Below are 22814 nucleotides of genomic sequence, written 5' to 3'. Positions count from 1 at the left end.
TAATAGATATCTACTAAACCAGAGGCACTTGATACTTTGGCAACAATTACGCTACTGCAACGCTATCCAAGGGAGTGCGGTCTTACTGTTGTTATAGCAGAAAATGCTAGTTCGTAGATATTTGTTAATTTCTAAATTACATCGTTTTCCAAGCTACCCTAATATTCAATGGTTGCCGATGAAAACAAAACAAGTAGAAACAAATAAAATAAACTTTATTCTTGAGTCCAGGGCCTAAAAATTACATACCTTTAAGACCAACATAATACAACATTGACACATCGCCCGTTTTGGTGTATGACTCGGCAGTGTACAGAGTACAGACAGAAGGTAGAAAAATCAGCTATTGATTCTCAACTGTATTTTCTTCCACATTTTCCTGGCCACACACGTTGTCACTGCAACACGGGAGAGACTCAATCCTGTCCGTGTACCCTGTCATCTTTAAAACATCGACCACCTGCTGATTCAGCTCGACGTCGGGCCGGTAGTGGTCGGAGCATGCCCTTATAGACTTTATAACGCCTTCTTCGACTACCATCTCACCAGCGGAGGCCACAGGGTGACCAGCAAACAGGCTGGAGGTCCGCAGAACAGTGTTATGCACATTTGACAGTAAGATTTGACCATCTGCTCCCATGGCAAATATCGCCGCTCGCCCCGACTGTCCGATATCAGCTTCTCTCGTGTCCACTAAAATCCCTTGCGAATTATACAGTCTTCCTTCTTTGACGAACACCTCCAGAATCGGTCTTTCGTTAATGTTGTAATAAGTCATAAATGGCGGACACCGAGCGTCGGACAAACATGTCTTCCCTTCGTTTGCGAATCTCTCTTGCATTTTATAAGTTTTATAGGCAAATGCAATGCTTACAGAACTCTGGTGAACATCGTACCCTGAGCAGTTAAACGCATCCCATTCGCATTTCACTATGTTTGAAGAATGTACCGCGTAAAGGGAACCGTCAAAAACTGCCGTGTTCGTGTAACCTGAGCCAGTCAGTGAATTTGACGTGCAAGGATGACCTTGAGTACAGTTCCACATCGTACCACCATTCGTAACACCAATAACGGAATATTTTCTAGCTGTGAGTCCTCGTAGTTCACTGTACAACGCTGAGCCACTTTCAAACAAGCGACAACTGTTTTCTGAACTTACTGAACAGCGCCAGATATCCCTTGAAACCAACGCGGCGTAGATGTACTTCTCCGTGGCCGCTAATGCTGTTACAGCACCGTTGAAAGTATTGAAACTCTTGCATGTGTTCGGTTGGTGAAGCTCGCACCTCAGCATTCGTCCATCTTGCATACCCGCGTGTATATATCCTCCTGATATGACCAAGGCATTCATCTGATTGTGGTTATTGAATGTCGTGCAAGAGTTTTTCTCGTATAAGCCGCATCTCAGCATAACCCCGTTAAACAACGATGCATAAAGATACTCTCCATTAATAACTATTGCAGTGACAGATGTAGAGCTGCTGTAGGAGTAGAACATCTCGCAGACACTGGGATCTTTGTACAGACATCTAAAAATATCGCCGTTCGATTTGCCAACAAACATGAGTTCAGGTGTGATGTAGATAGCATCACGGATGGTTATGTCTTTAGAAGGTATTATTCTTGTGAAAGCAGTGGTGTTGTTAAACTCACGAGCCACACGGTGATCGATCGATGTAGCGAATGAAACTGGAGTCCCGATGACTGCCGGAGCCACTAGAAGTATAGCGATGGGGAGGAACGTAAAGACGTCCATTATTTCTTGGACCACACGATGATTCAAATTCAAATTCCCGACTCGAATGCTCACAATATGGCTTGTGCTGTGTTTATATTCAAATGATACGTGTAAACAAAGTATAGGCGAGAGATAAGAGGGTAAAGGCAGAGGTCACATTAACAAGAAAAAGATAATGTTTAAGACATATCAAGTTCAATACCTTATGTCGAAAGTTTTGTTAGGAAGTTCGGTTTTGATCTTCATCAGCAGTTTCCTCTCTTCGATATAATGATTTGCGAGAGCATTTCGCTTCGCCAAGTGGTGCTTGATGTTGATGTTGTATAGAGTAAAGTGTCATCTTGGCTAGACCTGGGGGGCGATTTTTGAATTTCGAGTGCTTGATTTCGTCACTCCAAAATCTGTAGAAAACGGCGAAATGCTATTTATTTAATACAAGTGATAGAAATTGGGAATCGAGTGGTATTGACCACTCGTTTTCAATTCCATTAGGAGAATTTAAATTCCTAGTAGTGAAAATATTATTGAACAAAATACACGAAATCGAGTGGTCGGATTCAAAAATCGGCCCCCTGGGGGGCCAATTTTACGTCACTCGAAAATCTGTAGAAAACGGCGAAATGATATTTTTGAAGTGGGAGCCACAGATATTAGGAATCCAGTGGAATTTATCACTCGTTTTCAATTCTATTAGTAGAATTTAAATTCCTAGTAGTGGAGATATTATTAAGGTGGTTCGCTTTCCATACAAAATTAAGTTGCCTTTTATTAAGTCATTACACACTATTACTACATAAATATTTGCGCTTCTATCTACTTTCGAATATTAGTTTGCGCTAAATTTATTATTATTATTATTTATTATTTATTGTTCGGAGAACTAACAGCTATAAATTGTACAATAGTTATATATATATAAAGAGCCAATTATAGGTTCCCACCGGTAGCAACAGGTTAACAGATAATTGGTGGTTAGCACTAGATTCTTTTTTTTTTTTACAACGTGTTACCACTAATATTTTCAAATATTAATACTTATTATTAGTGTCCGACCGAAATTTCGGTTTCGGTTTCGGTTTCGGCCAGTTTCGGCCAAAAAATCAAGTTTCGGCCCGAGTTTCGGTTTCGGCCAAAAACGGCCGAACCCTTCGGCCGCGCCGAAACTTACAACATCGTACCTTCGGGTCGCGCTCGGCTAACGTCGGGCGCGCTCGGCACGGCTGGCAATATGGCGTCGCTCGCCTGACTCCGCCGGGAACTACCTAAATCAGTGCGCTTTGCTCGTGTAGACGTATCAATACGTGTTGTGTTTGTTCCGCCAATAATGGTAAGTAGTTTGATCAAGTATTTTAGTTTGTTTTTGTTGTGAATTCGTCATGTCATAGTTAATATTTAACGCTTTATTTTAATAGTTTGCTAACCTATTGACGAATATATTTAATTATAAAGGTGTAAGTGTCAAGGTCCGTATCCGCATTGGGCTAGCGTGGGGTCTATAGCCCAAGCCCTCTTGCACATGAGAGGAGGCCTGTGCCCAGCAGTGGGACGTATATAGGCTGAATTATTATTATTATTATTTGTATGTCTTTCCATATCTCGGGACCATGGGGCCCGGACCTTTGGGAGGCATGCGTGGGGCCGAAGCCAACAGCGCAGAGGCCCTTTTAGACAAATTTGATGTTATGTAATACACCAGCTAGAACCCATTCACGGGTACAAATAGATACCCGTAAATCGGTCCCAGCTGGTGTAGGGGCTATTGTAAATAAAGTGGATAAGAGGGCCGGTTATGGTGTTGAACTTTGGCTGGTCAAAAGATTGGGCTATTGTAAAGAGGTCCGGACACCTGCCATAACAATGCTTAAACACGTTATTGAAGCAGGCGGTGACTTGCCGCTGACTAGATGGGCCCCTGAAACTGCCGTCGTAAAGACGACCAGGAGCAACACCGGTGTGAGTGGCTCAGGGGTGTCGAGAGGTGTGCGCCGCTTTCTACCCAGTGGCTGATAACAGCCACTGTGCCAACTCGCGTCTTTGACTTCCACCCCCGGAGCATATAGCTCTAACGATTCCCCTCTGGACGGCCAATGAAGGCAAGCCAGAGCTGAGCGTCCTGCGGGTCCCCTTGGGGTCCACTCCGACCGACAAAGACACGCCGGAGACGGAGACCCTGACCGACTCTCGGGAACACTCGGGTCCTTGGGGTCGTTACTCCCCAACAGCTCGCCACAAGCTGCCCTGCGGGCTTATTATTATTATTATTAAGTGCCAAGGTTAAGTACCTGCTCCATTAAAGTTTAAAATTCATCTTAATTGCGTGTACTATTAATGAAATAATAATAACGATTGTAGGAAGTAGAAACCTGTAATTATAGGTCGGCGAGATATTAATTTTAGAAAAAAACGGGCTTACTAACATTTTTTCGACTTTTTAAGGACTTTTTTTTTATAAAAGGTTCGGTTTCGGTTTCGGTTTCGGCCGAAACTACAATGAAACCGAACCTTCGGTTTCGGTTTCGGTTTCGGCAAAAAAACATGTTTCGGTCGGTCACTACTTATTATATTATATACTGAACAAAGAAACTAAAACTTATTAGTAAACTTATAGTATTTTATGCAACAGTTGTATAAGAAGGGTCAAAAAAGGCGAGTGGCGTGAGTTACAATGTGAGCCGGAGCCGAAGGCGTAGGCGAACATTGTAAAGGAATACGCCACGAGAATTTTTTGACCTACTTATACAACGTTGCATACAATATTTTTCCTACGAGTCAACAAAAATAAATCTTAATTTAGGTAAACAAATTACAGCAAAAGTATATAGCCAAGACGCGCGAGCATACCTTGTTACGCGCCCGGCCCGCCCCGGGCCGCGGCCGGCCGCTCGGCGACACCTCCTCGTAACTTATGAGGCCCTGGTACTTGCTACTTGCTAAATTAATTTTTTGGACAGTTTTTTCTCAAAGTTGGCCACCGTAGCCTACGGAGACTAACAAGCAACGCTAAGCGGTCTTCGTAGTCTATGGGTGTTGCTATATTACGGGTGTCACATGCGTGTTTCTGACTTATGAAGTAATTATTTTTACTATGCAACCAAATGAATATTTTGTAAGTTGGCATCAATGCACTTAGTTTAAAACTGTATTCGTTTTGGTTTTGTTATGTTGGTAGCCATTAATCGCAGTAACGTTATAGCTTATAAAAGCACAAGAGCTTTTATGTGGTAGACAATATAGACTTTTCTTGAAATCTTTTATGTATGTTCTTATATTCGTGTTAATGAATGCATAAATGACAGATAACAGTAGAGGAGTAGGAAAATACGTTAATCGATACAATAATATGCCAACACATACGACTCGCTCACTCAAGTAATTTGTTTGTTAGAATCCGTCTTATAGTTGTGATGTTGCTATTAAAAACGTCTATATCCCGCTCCTTCGTTAGTTCATTTAGACTTTTACCAGCTCGTAGTAGAAAGCTATTCTTTCTGAAATTACGTGATGAAAAAGGAATTGAGAGGGGAGGGAAGTATCTTTTAGACCTAGATGGAGTATTGAAGGAGAGCTTAGCGAGCAATTCAGGACAATCAATGTTACCATTTAAAATATTAAATATATAAGTAATATCTGCAATCTGTCGACGTTTATGTAGTGGGATAAGGTGATGTTTTTTACAAATATTCTCATAATTGGATGAATTATAAGGAGTTTTCATTTTAAAGCAGAGGTATTTTACAAACTTTTTCTGTATACGTTTTATTCTGTTAATATAAATATTATAACTGGGGTTCCAAATTTGAGACGCATATTCAAGTTTACTTCTGACATATGTACAATAAAGAACTTTTATAGTTTTAATTTGGGTAAAATGTAAAGAACTACGCATTATGAATCCCAAAGTCTTGGTAGCACTAGTTACTATATTATCTATATGAGTATCAAATAAAAGCTTTGAATCATGGGTGACTCCCAGGTCCTTCATACATGACAGAGATTTAAGCACATGATCATTTAGCTTGTACGAAGTTGGAATTGAACTTTGTTGTCTAGTGAAGGTTAAAGTAAAGCATTTAGATACATTTAGATCTAATTTATTGGTCTGGCAATATGCAACAAGACGTGTAAGGTCATCTTGTAAAAGAGCAGAGTCATCCAATGAATTAATTTTGGTAAAAAATTTCATGTCGTCAGCGAAACATATCAATTTGGAAGTGTGGAAACAATCACTGATGTCATTGACAAACATATTGAAAAGCAAAGGCCCCAGCAACGATCCTTGAGGAACGCCACTGGGAACAGTTACCCATCCAGACACATAGTTGTTAATGACAACAGCTTGCGACCTATTGTCAATATAAGACGTGAACCAGCGCAACAGATCACCGTGAATACCCATATTACTTAACTTGAGGATTAGCAATCTATGGTCAATTTTATCGAACGCTTTACTATAGTCTGTGAAAACTACATCTACTTGACTACCTTCAGACATGACTTTAGTTACATAATCATTAAGGAGTATCAAATTTGAAACGGTAGACTTACATCGCAGGAAACCATGTTGGAAAGGACTAAAATAATTCTTAATTGCCGCATATACTTGAGTATAAACTAGTTTTTCAAGTACTTTAGCAGGTATACAGAGTTTTGAGATTGGCCTATAATTAGTTACTTCCGTTATTGGGCCTTTCTTATGAACGGGTGTAATGTAGGCTGATTTCCATATGGAAGGGACGTTACATTCAGCAAATGAGCGCTTGAATAGTAGAGATATTGGAATCACAATTGTATTCGCGCAATTAATCAGAAAGAGGGCCGGCATATCATCAGGTCCAGCTGATTTGGACGAATCCAATTTTAACAGTAACCTTATAAGAGCATCTGAGTTAACTTCTATATTACTTATATGTGAGATAGAACCACCCACAGAGTCAACCGGCACCGCTTGATCAATACTAGGCGCAGAAAATGTTGTATAGAAATAGTTAGAGAAAGCCTCACATATATCAGCGGCCGTATTGACCAATCTTTCGTCATACTTTAAACAACTCGGTACACCATGTGAGCTAGAACGCGACTTAATGTAGGACCAAAACTGCTTCGGGTCTCTAACGATATTATTTTCGAGGCGTCGAACATATGTTGCAAAACATGACTGTTCAAGTTTTTTGACCCTGTCCCTTTGAAAATTAAAAGAGATTAAATCTGATATATTACCATATGTACGGAATTTTCTTAGATATTTAGATTTCTCTTTGATAGCTTTTTTTAGCGCGGGCGAATACCACTTAGGAAAACTATCAGTATGACATATTTTACTAGAGATATATTTAAATCGCAGTTTTTTAAATATGGAATAAAAAAAGCTAACCGACTCCTCTAATGAGCGTCGCGAGAATTCATCCTCCCAATTAATCAAGGTCAACTCGTTGTTAATGGAACTATAGTCACCTTTATTGTAAAAATATTTTATGCGAGGAGCGGGTTTTAAACTACTTATTTTTGCAAATTGAATCGAAACTAATATAGCTTTATGATATGGATCAATCGGTACTAAAGGGTCCGAACACTCACTAACATGTACTACATCATTGGACAAGACAAGGTCTAATAACTTACCATACTGGTTACGGACATCGTTATATTGATTTAAGTTTAGCGTGTTTAACTCATCAATTAAACTACACTCATCGTTAGTTTTATAATTCGAGGGAATCAAAGTAGAATGCTGATGTGTCCATATAATATTGCTCATATTAAAATCGCCTATTATTAAATACTTGTCATCACACCCACGTAATACCGCTTCACCTAGGCTGTTGAGGAAATTAGATAATTGCTGTGAGAAGAAGATTATTTTGTTTACATAAGTATAAAACACATAGGTGCAGTTTAATTGATGTGTTTTGATGGCCCTTAATAGTCAAGGTCACCCATAGATCCTCGGCTGTTGATTGATAGGTAGGTTGGAATGACTGCCAGCTCCCTGCGAGTAGCTATAATAACGCCACCTCCTCGATTTTGGCCAGTTACAAGCGGATCACGGTCTCGCCGCCAAACGACATATCGATCATCAAATAACTCCGTGTCCAATACTCCATCTAGGTAGTAGCCACGTCTCTGTTAGTAAAATTATGTCATAAGATGAAATTAGTGACCGACCGAAACATGTTTTTTTGCCGAAACCGAAACCGAAACCGAAGGTTCGGTTTCATTGTAGTTTCGGCCGAAACCGAAACCGAAACCGAACCTTTTATAAAAAAAAAATCCTTAAAAAGTCGAAAAAATTTTAGTAAGCCCGTTTTTTTCTAAAATTAATATCTCGCCGACCTATAATTACAGGTTTCTACTTCCTACAATCGTTATTATTATTTCATTAATAGTACACGCAATTAAGATGAATTTTAAACTTTAATGGAGCAGGTACTTAACCTTGGCACTTAATAATAATAATAATAAGCCCGCAGGGCAGCTTGTGGCGAGCTGTTGGGGAGTAACGACCCCAAGGACCCGAGTGTTCCCGAGAGTCGGTCAGGGTCTCCGTCTCCGGCGTGTCTTTGTCGGTCGGAGTGGACCCCAAGGGGACCCGCAGGACGCTCAGCTCTGGCTTGCCTTCATTGGCCGTCCAGAGGGGAATCGTTAGAGCTATATGCTCCGGGGGTGGAAGTCAAAGACGCGAGTTGGCACAGTGGCTGTTATCAGCCACTGGGTAGAAAGCGGCGCACACCTCTCGACACCCCTGAGCCACTCACACCGGTGTTGCTCCTGGTCGTCTTTACGACGGCAGTTTCAGGGGCCCATCTAGTCAGCGGCAAGTCACCGCCTGCTTCAATAACGTGTTTAAGCATTGTTATGGCAGGTGTCCGGACCTCTTTACAATAGCCCAATCTTTTGACCAGCCAAAGTTCAACACCATAACCGGCCCTCTTATCCACTTTATTTACAATAGCCCCTACACCAGCTGGGACCGATTTACGGGTATCTATTTGTACCCGTGAATGGGTTCTAGCTGGTGTATTACATAACATCAAATTTGTCTAAAAGGGCCTCTGCGCTGTTGGCTTCGGCCCCACGCATGCCTCCCAAAGGTCCGGGACCCCATGGTCCCGAGATATGGAAAGACATACAAATAATAATAATAATAATTCAGCCTATATACGTCCCACTGCTGGGCACAGGCCTCCTCTCATGTGCAAGAGGGCTTGGGCTATAGTCCCCACGCTAGCCCAATGCGGATACGGACCTTGACACTTACACCTTTAAAATTAAATATATTCGTCAATAGGTTAGCAAACTATTAAAATAAAGCGTTAAATATTAACTATGACATGACGAATTCACAACAAAAACAAACTAAAATACTTGATCAAACTACTTACCATTATTGGCGGAACAAACACAACACGTATTGATACGTCTACACGAGCAAAGCGCACTGATTTAGGTAGTTCCCGGCGGAGTCAGGCGAGCGACGCCATATTGCCAGCCGTGCCGAGCGCGCCCGACGTTAGCCGAGCGCGACCCGAAGGTACGATGTTGTAAGTTTCGGCGCGGCCGAAGGGTTCGGCCGTTTTTGGCCGAAACCGAAACTCGGGCCGAAACTTGATTTTTTGGCCGAAACTGGCCGAAACCGAAACCGAAACCGAAATTTCGGTCGGACACTAGATGAAATGTTTAAGTAACGATAAAATAAAGAAGTTTTGGAACGGAGTCCCCTCACGTTTTGGTAATAAATTGTAGGATAAATACCTCCCTCATTATTATTTAAAGCCATTTACGGGTGCAATATACGCAATAATAAAATATCAACAAATTAACCGAGCTAGGTAAACAGTGAATTAACTTAAACAAGCGTATTAGGTAAAATAACTTCATTTGCAACTGGAAATAAATGCAACGCAAAGTAGAAATCGTAAGAGGACATAAGCGGTTTCTACTTTTCTAGTAAGTGCGAAAGAGCGAGTAATTAAGCATAACTTCAAAGGTCGATGATAGACGAAGACAAATATAATTAAGTGAGCATGCCCTGAGCGGCGCATCTGGAATGCGTATAGCGATAAGCCGTGCACCCGATAACAATAAATAGCTGGACCGGCCGGGCCGGGCCATGCAGTGATACTCAAACTTTGGCATACATGGCCGAAATTGTTGTTAGCACAGGTTGACACAACTTTAGCGAACAGAGTTAAAGACAAAAAGAAAACTAAGATCCAAATTAAAGTAATCTGTTTAAATCACTTTCGTTGTTAATGACGTGAACTTTCGAGTTGTCATCCTTGCGTACGTGAATCTTCGCAAATTTCACCCACACATATTTATAGTTCTTGGATTTCAATTCGGTTTTCGTTTTTGTTAGCAGCATTTTATAATCAGGTGTTAGATGATCATTTACAAAGATCTTGTTATGACAATCCTTGAATCCGAGTTCTTCCGCTGATATAGTCCTCCTCAGTCTCGCCGAAGCAATGAAGTTCTCTTTAATATATCGATTAACGAAACTAACGATGATGGATTTTTCTTTAGAATTGTGAACAGGAATCCGGGATATGTAATTAATACTGTTGGTTTGTATCGGGAACCCAACTATCTCGCCGATGTGTTTCATGATGGTGAAGAGGTTCTCATTATTCTTGAGTGAGAAATTGATAGAAAAACTTTGTTTCATACAGAAATTACGTAAAAAATGTAATAATTTTTATCAATGTAACACCAAAATAACGTTTTTTGCGTGATTTCTCTATGAAATAAAGTTTTTCTATCAATTAAGCGCAAACGAATATTCAAAAGTATAGATAGATGCGCACATATTTATGTAGTAATAGTGTGTAATGACTTCATGAAACGCTACTGTATTTTGTTTGGAAAGCGAACCACCTTAGAACACGAAATCGATCGATCGAAATTTAAAAATCGGCCCCCTGGTTGAAACAGGCGGGTTGTCGATCGGCTACTGTTTCAAAATTTTCTAAATAATATTCAAATTGTCAATCGCTCCTCCACAGGACAGGCATTGCCTAGTGTGGAGATTAGTAAAAACTGTACCCATGTAAATATTCATTAGAAATAAATAATTTTATTTATTTATTTTCATTCAGCTTGATTCTCTGGGGTTGGAGCTGGTTACTATCCCAGCGGCATCCCAACTACTCCTACCAAATGGTGCTTACCGAGAGGATTTTTTATTTATTTATTCAACAAAACATTACGCTTATAATTAAAGTTATGCCAAACTGTAAAACAGTTTGTTGGCGATGCGTTTCTACTAAACTAAAATAATAATACTGTTTAGGTACCATATATTGACAGCACAGCTGTCCCCTGTCCAATAATAAACCCTATTTCGACGCAATAAGCTGTCATAACTGTCCTCCGGTAAGTAATAGCAATAGTATATTGTGCAGCGAGGGGGAAAGTGAAATTTTGGATACGAAGGTGGGAATTAAAGACCCGAGCTTGTAATATTCTTAGACACAATGTTTTTCATCACACTTGCGAAGAAAAAACTAAATTTTAAACGCAATTATTCTTATATACGGTGATATAACTTCAATGTTCATGTTGATTATCACCTACTGTTACTGTTACTGTTACTGTGGGCTTGCACAGTTTCACTTTGATTATTACTTACTTTGTTTAACTAATTATATTTGTATATTATTTTGCACCCAACGGATAACTGTTATTGGCCTAATACCATGTAAAAATACCTATGTAAATTGTATATCTACGGCTGTTGTTGTCCTGAATACCAATAAAAAAAAAAAAAAAAAACATTCGTCCGCCATTTTGTAATTTCTTGACAGGTTAGGCATCGAAGGCACAGACCTATTCGGCGTTCAGCCACGATTGAAAATTATGTAAAAATATTTTAAACGGCTGTTAAATTAATCGAATTAAATAATTTTAACCATAAACAAAAATACTAAATTATAAACGTCAGAATTTTAAACACAATCCATAACTCCCACGGGAACAAAATAGGCCTTTATCCGTTAGTACCTACACCTGCATGAAATAAGATCTTTTTCGAGCAAGTGTGATGAAAAGAGAACTTTAAATAGCGGTAGATTGTCAAAGAAAATTTTGTAGCTACAGTAAATTTACTGCCATCCTTCGACACATGATTAAAACTTTTAGAACTCCATTTGACTTTGATCCTTATTATTTCACTGATATATGTTAATCTTGTTAGATATCAAAAAGTGGCGCCATCTTACCGGGCATCGGCTAAAGGTTGTGACGCCATAGCTCGAAATGATACCGCCATACCTTTGGCCTTTGATCTATTAGATGGCGCCACTTTTTGATACTTAACACGTATCAGTGAAAAAAAGAGGATCGAAGTCAAATGGCGTTCTAAAAGTTTTAATCTTGTGTCGAAAGATGGCAGTAAATTTACTGCACTGTACTACAAAGTTTTCTTTGACAATCCGGTTATTTCAAATTCTCTTTGCACAGTACTGTTGGTCATTGGTGAGATTGTCCAAATACAACTCTAATTCATGTTTCTTGTTTGTAATAAATAAATAGTTCCACATAAATTTCGATAACAAATGCTTAAGATAGTAGGTAAGTATGGAAGGTAGAGTTAAGGAACGGAATCTCCATAGGCAGAACTTATGCAAAAGTGTCCAGTGGTCAGCTATAAATAATAGTTCCAAATCTCTCCAGAGTAGCGCTAGAGTAGCTAAGAACCTAGGCGTTATTGACGGAGTGAAGTGCGCTGTCTATGATTTGATTTTTTTTTCAAGTATTCTAGGTATTGTAGCGCCACCTATTTAAGGATTTTCATGACACTTTTTGGTATATGGAGATTCCATTCCTTATCTCCACCTTCCGTAATAGTAAGTATCTAAAATCATGCTAGAAAGGTTATTAACCGATTATGATCTAAAAAAATATTTTCTTAGGTATAAGGGGACAATAATTTTGAGCACAAGGAAGGTAGGTCCTCTGGAGTTGCAGGCGTACATAGGCTACGGAGACTGCTTACCATCAGGCGGACCGTATGCTTGTTTGCCGCCGTCGTAGTATAAAAAAAGGCAATTTTTCTCGCTTCAATCCTATGGTGTGAGGCGTCGTTGGGTGGGTCATTAGGTATCTGATAATATGTATGTGGTTGCGTCTAATTGCCAACACTCTTTTCTTTTTTATCAACTGAAAATTTTAATTGTCAATGACAGGGTTTTACCAACAAGCTATAAAATTAAAACTAAATTAGCCATAAAATAAAACTACTTAAAAATTTAACTAATATTAAATAAAACTAAAACTAAAAGATATACTAATGAACAAATTAGTTATAAAAAGAATACCCCTTCTAAAGTCTCCGCCTGCGGCAAAGATCCCATGACGCTGGCCGCGTTACCTCTCTGTATTGTCACATTGTCAGGGATATACGCTGGGAGAGGAAGGCGCCAGCCCTATGGTCTCCAGTGGCGTCGATCAGCCTTGCCGACAGGACCCCCATGAATGTTTTCATGTCTCAAACTCTGTCATTTTGTATGGATCGCGGACATATTTTTAGAATGACCTCGTGTTAAAAAAAATAGTGGCTTTGAAATCACATTAATTTATTAAAGTGAAGATTTTCGGATATAATCGCTCCGAAAGTCCGTGAGTACAAAATATAAAATAAAAAAAACATTTAAAACCATATGATCGTTCGTTACTAAGTAAGCAGTTTCTGACTTTTGTCAAAAATCATCCCATCTTAGTAAAGTGACATCAAATGCTCCGAAGATACTCTACCATTTGCTCATTATGTCAATAGTAGGCTTATTTACAACAAAGGTAAAAATAAGACAAAACAATATGCAATAATTGATTTACTAAAACCTCAACCTGACACTGGCATTGTTATTGTTGTTGGAACCATTATATTTTGTGGTTTATGTTAGCATAGTCAGCAAACGAGCAGACGAGCCACCTGATGGGAAGCGGTCATCGTCGCCCATGGACATAAGCAACACCATAGGAGCCACTTAAGCGTTGCCGACCCTTGAGAACCCTAAATACCCGCTTCTTGAAGAATGCTAATAATAAAAGTTATTAATATATATACAGTTGTTTATATATAGTTAAAGTTATTAATGTCAAGCAAACCTTAGACTCCCATGAGCCGTGGAAAAATGTCGGGACAACGCGAGGAAAAAGAAAAAGATACAGTTGTTTGTATCACTGTGTGTTCCACATTCCAAAAAAATGGGTTATGTTATGACGCACTGGGATAAACCCTCACATGTTGCCTAAATGACAAATTTCTTATCTAATTTGGCGTAGGGTCATTAAGATAACCCCTTTAATGACAATATTATCACAGTTATGATGGCCAATGAGTACCTAATACTGGAAATGTGTGAAGCGGTTATTAGATCACCGGACATTTTTTGCTGTATTGTTGCTAAGAGTTGAAAATAACGGATACCTTTCTCTGTCTCTTCATAAAAGGATCACTCGTATGTCTGTCTGCCCGTCTCAGGGATCAGAAACCGGTATTTTTGTATGGGAACGATAACGGTATTTTTTCGTTCTTTGTTAATTATTTCATTTCTAATTGGGAAATCTAATAATAAGAAGTCGTTATCTTAAAACACAACTGAGTCCTACATTTGTAAGGCAAAAATTAACCGAAATATATGGTTATTTCAAAGTTTTTGTAAAAAAACTATTAGTTGCGATCCGGTACGTCTGTCACAGTCATTTGCTCCTAAATTACTCTACCGATTGAGTTAAAAGGTATACATAATATAATATTAGTCGTCTCAAAGACATATATCATTATTCATGTTTTTGGGACACGTAAATAGGTAAGTAACGTAGATAAATCCCTTAAAGAGAGAGAGAGTGAGATCCCTTAAGACTAAGAGGAGGATTCTTGGAGACCCCTTAAGGCCAGTCCAGACCAGAACAAGTTTTCGCCAATCTGATTAAATTGTCTGATCAAATCACGGCTCTTACCGCGAAAATCGAAATTCATGAATTGCGGGCATTTTTCTCCGTCACTCTAATTTCGTCTTAGTGAGAGTAAAAGAGAAAGATCCCCGCAATTTGCGAATTTCGGTTTTCGCGGTAGGAAACCAGATGGCGTGGATGTAGACGAAGAGCTGGTAGACATTTTGGTGTAGGTCCTTGAGGCAAGCTGAAAATTTGCCTGAAACTTCTCCTATCATATTCTAACTCAGCACTGCAATTCCTGCTGCGGGGTAGCGGGACTAAAACAAACAAAAAAAATAAAAAAATAAAATAATTTTTAAACATTTTTTTAAAATGGTCTTGACGCTCCGTAATTTTTACAAGTTAAAATGAAATATCTAAATCTTCTTCCTCGCGTTGTCCCGGCATTTTGCCACGGCTCATGGGAGCCTGGGGTCCGCTTGACAACTAATCCCATGATTTGGCGTAGGCACTAGTTTTTACGAAAGCGACTGCCATCTGACCTTCCAACCTGTTGGGATTAGACCGGTTTCCTCACAATGTTTTCCTTCACCGAAAAGCGACTGAAATATCAAATGATAATATTTCGTACATAAGTTCCGAAAAACTCATTGGTACGAGCCGGGGTTTGAACCCGCGACCTCCGGATTGCAAGTCGCACGCTCTTGCCGCTAGGCCACCAGCGCAAAAAAAAACGGACTGTAGAATTGATTTTAATTAACTTTCCCACCCTGATATCTTTTAAAATATTGATCCTAGCGAAAAAGTGGACCAAATCTTTCTTGTAGACAATTTTATGTAGAATATTTATGTATTAGAACAAAAACTAAAAAAAGCGGCCAAGTGCGAGTCAGACTCGCCCATGAAGGGTTCCTTACCATTTATGGCATATTAAAAACACTAATATAATAATTATATTCGCAGTCGACATCTAGCATCAAGTAGCGGAACTCTCAGTACTGCTACTCGACGATTATCAGCTAATATTATAACCAGAGTAAGTGTAGGAGTTGAAAATAGAGTTCCGGTTACTATTAGACTTTTTGTTTGCCGCGATATCTATTGTCGATTAGCAATACTGAGAGTTCCACTACTCGATGCTAGATGTCGACTGCGTATACATATAATAAGCATTTTGGTACCAAAACTGATGTATGGAGTGAGCACTCTATTACTTCTTATTTCTGTATGGTTAGACCTATTCTTTCAGTGCACCTTTATTAAAAATCTATATGTATACCTCTCCCTAGAATGAGGTACGCTCAAATTAACATCCACCCCCCGATCTAACGTCAGGATGGCGGGTGGACATTTTTATAAAATAGCTCGTTTTCCTTTTTCATCATTCGTAGTTTCATGTCATCATAGGGCTTTACCTTTTAAGTGAGCGACTTGTAGCGCCATCTGTAGGCGAGTTGTCTAAGTAAAAGTAAAATAGGGGCTACCTTTATGGGAGCGAAGTGTAGCGCCATCTGTAGGCGAGTAAAAAGTCCCTTCGGTCGTGTTTTAATTCATCGCCACTCGTTACGAATTTCCTGTTTTTCGCACTTGTATCGTAAATAACTATTGTATTATTTTTCTCATGTTTTTGTACTACCTATGAGCATAAAGGTAGGTAGTTTGAAAGATTATACTGGTCTTAATAATTGATTACTTGTAGTTTGTTACGTTTTTTTACCTCTCGTCATGCCCTCCCATCTCGAACTAGTTATAATTATTTCTAAATCGATATCAATAGATGGCGCCAAATGTCACAATCAGCCATTACGAAATTGTTATCCTTCATATTAAGAGATATTTAACGTGCCATAAATTAAAAACACTATAAATGAAATGTAAACATTAATAACAACACGAATTCAATGCATTATTTTACAAAATTTGATACCACAATTATATTGCGATTTGCGAGTTTTGCGACTGACTACGTTATGGGCAACAGCGCACGACGGATATAGCTGTCGAAGTAATAATGAATATCGTCACTAGATGGAGCCACCACGATTCTAGTACGTTTTACGCATGAATCGAGTATTCAACTGGATCAGCCATGAGCGGTGGAGGGAAATGACCGAACGGGATAGTCTTATTTAATTTATCTTTCAGTAGGAGTAGCAAAGAAAGCGTTATTATTGTTTGTCCTTGTCACATAATGTTGAAATGTGAGGACATTTTTTTATTCCCACCGTGAATTTAGTATAGTTTGTGGTACCTACACATAACCCGACCAAATTATAGATTATGTTGTCAGGGATCTTAAAATGTATTTTTAATTTCGTCGCATTGCGTAACTTCTTAGCTCAATAGTGGGACCAGAGTTTTGCCCTAAAAGTTATGATAATTCTAAAGATGGAAAAGTTATGCTTAGAAATTAAACGAACTTACCTGTAAGTGAAGTTCAATTCTAATTATATTAGCTGCACAAATTTCGAAATGATGTATAATAACTAAGTAGTAGGCGTTATCATGAAGCCTTCGACCATGAATATTCAGAGTAAAAGCTAAAATTTCTGAACGCAACGGCCACGTTCCCGCGAACAGAACTGTCAACTTCATTTAGTTTAGAGTAACAAGCCAAGACACAACACTTTCACTGCCAGTAACCTGCTAGGGTTCTCTATTCTCAGGCACTTGTCGCTACAAAGCGGAAAAAACACTTGGTATCCGCTATGCTCGTAGCTCATGCTGGCAGTGAATATGGCAACAGATGGAACAGCTTGGCCCACAAATCTGCAAAGCCAATATTGCTTTAAAACTTTGACAGGGATTAGACTATTAGAATCCCTGGTTGTCTCAAGACAACCCGGGTACTGGGCGGGAGGGATCATCATTTCGAAATTTGTGCAGCTAATATAATTAGAATTGAACTTCACTTACAGGTAAGTTCGTTTAATTTCTAATTACTATTACGCTGCACAAATTTCTTTAATGATGTATAATAACTAAGTAGATGTTTAGAGATAGGTTTTCAAAGTTTTTATTTTGGCTTTGTATTTCAATAATGAAATCTAAGATTTCATTTAGAAAAGGAACTTTTTTAGCTATCATTAACTGTATTTCCAATATAGATATTTAGTTCTTACAACATTATTTAGAGATCTAGTGAGATCACCAAAAAGAATATATCATCATATATAAATCCTCTGAAAGACACGAGCGACAAGTTGTACTGTAATTTGATCCTTATTTATTTATTATATAAATAAATACAAGTACAAAAGTTTTAATAAGAAGTCTTCCTTGAAGACCTGCTTAGGCATCCTCAACAATAGTTGAAACAAAAAATGAATTGTTCCTTATTAATAGGTATTTCATTAATACCATTTAACAGAACGGTGTGTTGCTACTTACAACCTTTAGTAACACTTATTTTCTCCTTAACTAAGGATCAAGCACAATCATTGGATGGCACTATGGCCTTATTATGAAATGAGCAAAATCATTAGACTCGGACTTGATGTTTTTCTTTCCATCAATATTACTCCTAAATGATTTTGGCTGAAACCAACGCATAATAGGTTGAATGGGTGGTGATAACAAAAATATCAATACCACTATCTTTAAAAGTTGACTTAATCAAGAACAAATCGTTTGGGAAGTGATGGTCATATGAGGTTTTTGAGGGCAATAAATAATAACTAACAACTACCATCACAAATGAATACCATTCGTTATTTTTATATATAGCTAAAATATATTCGCCCTGAGCAAGCCTCATACCATTTCAAATTAGTTTTTCCTTGAAAAATGCTACGGATAGCAAAGGTAGCTGAAATTTTTGTAAGGACTTGGTCAGAAAATCAGAATAATAGTAAAAATTACATATTTTATCAAGGACAGGGTTTGCACGCTGCGCGCAGTAACAATAGCAAATAAGGTAAGTGCCTAAGCAATTTCATAACTTTCTCTTAATTCTGTAATGAAAGATTTTCATTGGTGGCATTGTTGATAAATAATTTGAGACTGATTAAGGGTCCCAGGTCACACTTTAAGGTTGAGGTGGGTGTAATCGAAACAAAACGTTCTTCATAAAGCGTTTCACTCTATCATTTGAGGAGTCGTCTATATCCCAATAAAAGCACATGAGCAGATTTAGAAAAATGGACACTTCCATACCTAGATCCCTCATCACATAATGCTAGCAGAATGGCAAACATTGCTAGAACAGATGCGATAAGATAATTAATGTAATTATTTCCACAAAACATACACCAGTGTTTCAAGTGTTTACGATACTGCTTGACGGTGTTGGGCATAAGAGACTCCACCCCACCATGCTGTTGGCCGCACCAATCGAAAGTTCCTCCTTTCTCCTTCTCCTCTTTTCCGCTGCTTCAGTGATGGAACTTCCCGGATAACACCGGGGTAACCAGGCAAGGACACTACTGAAACTGCCGGTTAATGGAATAAGTTTTTATAAATGTGAGCTGGGGCTCAAATCTATACAATTGTATGTAACATGTAAGTATTTGTAAAAACTGTGTACAATATGGTTATTGCCATGTCTTCTGCTTTTCCTAAAACTTTAATAGGTACCTTAAATTTCATTTCGAATGGAAGGAAAGCATAGATAAAATAATTCATCAAAGAAAATGTGCAAGCATCTATGTAGAAAAAATATCTGGGTTACTACACCAGGATATATATAGCGTTCACATATTTCATCTGCGCGACTCCAATAACTCGGTATATGAGTTCCAAAATGATGCAGGAAATTTCTAAATATTCGTTGTTTAATTTACGTTTAATCTCCGAAATCTTATATAGTTATCTCTCAATCAGCTATGACACAGTTCATCTATAATATTTAAGACTAATATTGTTATGTCTCGTTTCACACCAATGCCAATTGTTCCTCAACATTGTTTTGAGGTAAAAATATTGTACAGTAGTATTTCAGTTCACCAAAGCGGTTTATAATTGAGATAGCTGTGTTGTATTTTCTCAGAAATATGTCAGTCTGGTAAATCGGAAAGAAACGTCTTTAAATATAAAGACCACCATTAAGGTGAATAAAATTAATGTAATGTATTCTATTAATAGGCTCCTTCCATAATCCCACAGATAACTCATTTCCACACGGTTGCCCCAGCAGGTCGATAAACTATTACTGTATAGTAAATAAATATCTTCAAAAAGTATATTTATAACCCTTTACTTTCAATTAGCCACCAAAATAAGTCACACTAGGTGATATGTTGACATTATTTCTTATTGGGTAAAGAAATAAGTCCAGATATTAGACAGCTTTCTAAGGTACTAAGGAGCTAGTTTAATTTGATTATACCTAGCTCCATATGGTATCAAGAATAATAGAGTGCATCTTGTATAGGTACCTACATAGTCTAAAAAACATTTATCATAAGGACAATAGATATAACATCTAACAGTTGCTCATTGTGTGACCTCTAGATCTTGGACACTTCATGAAAGGTCTGACACATAGCTAGAGAGACATATAGTCAAATAGTCTAATGACAGGACTTAAAACTGTAATCTCAGCTTTCCACATGAATCAGAGATATTTTCTACACTCATAAAATCAAGTAAAAAGTGTTCATGCAACAATTAGTTTCATGGCAATTCCAATGCTTTGTTAACTTAAACTGCTTAGTTGCAATCAATTTACTTATATTAAAAATATAACTGTATTTACTTCCCTTAGGGTTTTGTACATAAAATGTTTTAGTTAAATATTAAGCTGTGTAAAGTGTATATTCTTGTGTAAGAACATCATAGGCATATATTTTGTACACACAGTATATATCACAGTCACATAACTTCCTAGTATTGACTGTCGATTGCTCAATAGTAATCATTTTTCAGAATAACTGTAGGTATTGGCACAGATCACAAGGGAATTTTGTATGATTAACCAGGACAAAATCCTTGACTCCTTGTAAATATGATGTCATTGCACTGAAAAAAGTGTATTTAAGTTAACCACAACTTTCAAGAATTTGTTCTAAATGAACACAGGCTGTTGTGGTGTCGCTGAGTGTGACCACATTGTGACACAGAGGGGAAAGTGTTGCTCCGTTTCCTTATTGCTGCTTTTGACCAGGGTTTTTGTATGTTGTTAGTAAATAAGTAATAAATACTTTATAATATGATAACAAAGAAAAGCAACAGCAAAACATACATTAGAAAAAAATATTGATAGTTGAGCCCTTGAAGTTTAAAGTACCGGGCTTTAGGACTTACAATAATTTATAAGTCATTAGTACTTCTGCTAAACTTTCTTAAAACACCACTTGTCAACAGCATGTTTAAGTAAATGATTTAAAAACCTCTTATGCCATTGATTGTGATTTAATAATTGAACAGCTGCCTTAGGTAAGATTCTCAGTGATAATAATCACACAAAAAAAACCAGTGGTCACTTAAGAGTGACATTACCTTTTCATAGCTGGTTACAGCAGACAATTTATTGAGTGCTAAATCATCACAGTGAGGGAACAGGTCACAGGAAACTTTATTTTGTTTCATTTCGATACCTAGCCTTGTTCCCAACTGACAAACGTCTCACCAGCCACAGCTTGAGTCTCTGGGTTCATCTTCAGAGCACCAGTAATTTAACAAGGCAGACTTTTTTTTTTTTTTTTTTTTTTTTAATCTTGTCCGGGTCATTGTTGTTTTGTAATGTTCGTAATTATATATCTGCAAGCAAACAACAAGATTGTCCTAGAAGGATTATTCCCATATTCAACCTTCTGGCGCGGTGCCTCCTTCCAACAAAGTCAAAATTAACTCGCTTCATTCTTCACTTGCTGAAATTAGAGTAAGTACTTAAATTCACCTACTTGAAGATAAGTATATATCAAGAGACAGCCTAGTCTGGCATACCACATTGATTAATTCTTGAGGTTAAGAGCTGTGTCTATTCTAACACGCCACAAAACTCAGTAGGTATTATATCTAGTAAGACTTGTAGGTGGCTTATGGTCCACTACCCATTGGCGGGTAGGACATGAGCAATGTCTTAGTGCTGTTGGTAAGGGATATTTGATAACACCACAATATCCCAAGGCTACTGGCAGTGAACGCACCTAGTATAGTATGCGAAAGATTGGCAAGTGCAAATAGCAGCAGAGATACCTAGGTTAGCACTCCAAACTGCTTAGCTCAGCCATTTTATGCAGTTAGCAAACAGAGACACCTAGAATAGTGGTCCAGAATGCACAGCACAACCACCATATGCAGTTAGCAAACAGAGACACCTAGAATAGTGGTCCAGAATGCACAGCACAACCACCATATGCAGTTAGCAAACAGAGACACCTAGAATAGTGCTCCAGAATGCACAGCACAACCACCATATGCAGTTAGCAAACAGAGACACCTAGAATAGTGCTCCAGAATGCACAGCACAACCACCATATGCAGTTAGCACACAGAGACACCTAGAATAGTGCTCCAGAATGCATAGCAGAAACGTCAAAAAACAAACAAATTAGCACTTGATATTACTCCACTGTATTTCTTACCCGACGTTTATGTTCCTTTTCGGAATTTTAGTTATGTATGCATTAAACATTCGTTCGCTTTCTTATAAAATGTTTACTGTTATTTTCAGTTAAAAACGTTTTATTTTATTATGCCCTAATGGTCGTCGGCTTACATGAATAAACACAATGAAGTTGACAGTTCTGTTCGCGGGAACGTGGCCGTTGCGTTCAGAAATTTTAGCTTTTACTCTGAATATTCATGGTCGAAGGCTTCATGATAACGCCTACTACTTAGTTATTATACATCATTGAAGAAATTTGTGCAGCGTAATAGTAATTATATGGCATGGGACATATTTTTAAGCATATTTGTAATATAAAAGTTAGAACGAGCGTCAGATATAAATTAGGTATATATATTATTTTATTAATGATTGTTATGTGTTGTCGAGGGAGGTAAAATAATGTAATTCTCAGTATACTAAGTGATATTTTTTTTATTTTATACCTTTAAATGAGCAATTCTTGTATATACCTATATATTTCTGTGATCTTGGAAACGGCTCTAAAGATTTCGCTGAAATTTGGTATATGGGGGTTTTTGGGGGTATACAATCTATCTAGATTAGTCTTAAGTTTGGAAAACGCGTGTTTTCGAGTTTTCATGCTGTTTTCTTTCGACGCAGAATATG

General features: G+C 38.1%; 1 protein-coding gene and 2 long non-coding RNA genes across 7 annotated transcripts in view; 1 reads left to right on the top strand and 2 right to left on the bottom strand.

Moving 5' to 3' along the window:
* LOC133531901 (uncharacterized) overlaps positions 1-17894 on the top strand; it is a 73567-nt gene extending 55673 nt beyond the window's left edge. The window contains exon 4 of the long non-coding RNA XR_009801615.1: positions 17554-17894. This is a non-coding gene — a long non-coding RNA (uncharacterized LOC133531901). The remainder of the gene's footprint in view (positions 1-17553) is intronic.
* Positions 199-9654, bottom strand: LOC133531892 (uncharacterized). 3 transcript variants are annotated; one of them, XM_061870302.1, is made up of 3 exons: positions 9488-9654; positions 1941-2139; positions 199-1716 (listed from the first exon to the last, which is right to left on the bottom strand). In XM_061870302.1, the coding sequence occupies exon 3, from the start codon at positions 1562-1564 to the stop codon at positions 344-346; it is 1221 nt and encodes a 406-aa protein (XP_061726286.1). In that variant the 5' UTR covers positions 1565-1716; positions 1941-2139; positions 9488-9654; the 3' UTR covers positions 199-343. The 3 variants fall into 3 exon arrangements, with proteins under 3 accessions (XP_061726286.1, XP_061726287.1, XP_061726284.1); XM_061870303.1 differs by lacking the exons at positions 1941-2139; positions 9488-9654 and adding an exon at positions 2917-3759; XM_061870300.1 differs by lacking the exon at positions 9488-9654 and having other exon boundaries at positions 1941-2314.
* LOC133531902 (uncharacterized) lies at positions 17020-22459 on the bottom strand. 3 transcript variants are annotated; one of them, XR_009801618.1, is made up of 3 exons: positions 22162-22459; positions 18885-21444; positions 17020-17404 (listed from the first exon to the last, which is right to left on the bottom strand). It is a non-coding gene; the product is annotated as an uncharacterized LOC133531902 (long non-coding RNA). The 3 variants fall into 3 exon arrangements; XR_009801617.1 differs by lacking the exon at positions 17020-17404 and having other exon boundaries at positions 17839-19065; positions 21074-21444; XR_009801616.1 differs by lacking the exon at positions 17020-17404 and having other exon boundaries at positions 19075-20593; positions 21074-21444.
* Between the last annotated feature and the right edge of the window lie 355 nt (positions 22460-22814).

The sequence above is a fragment of the Cydia pomonella genome, chromosome 26, assembly GCF_033807575.1.
Source record: "Cydia pomonella isolate Wapato2018A chromosome 26, ilCydPomo1, whole genome shotgun sequence".
Classification (NCBI taxonomy): Eukaryota; Metazoa; Arthropoda; class Insecta; order Lepidoptera; family Tortricidae; genus Cydia; species Cydia pomonella.
Note: the sequence above shows the minus strand (reverse complement) of the source record. Positions and strands in the feature narration are given on the sequence as shown.

Coding starts and splice junctions, on each gene's coding strand:
- LOC133531892 (XM_061870302.1), bottom strand. CDS start 1,564: ATGTTTGTTGGCAAATCGAACGGCGATATTTTTAGATGTCTGTACAAA.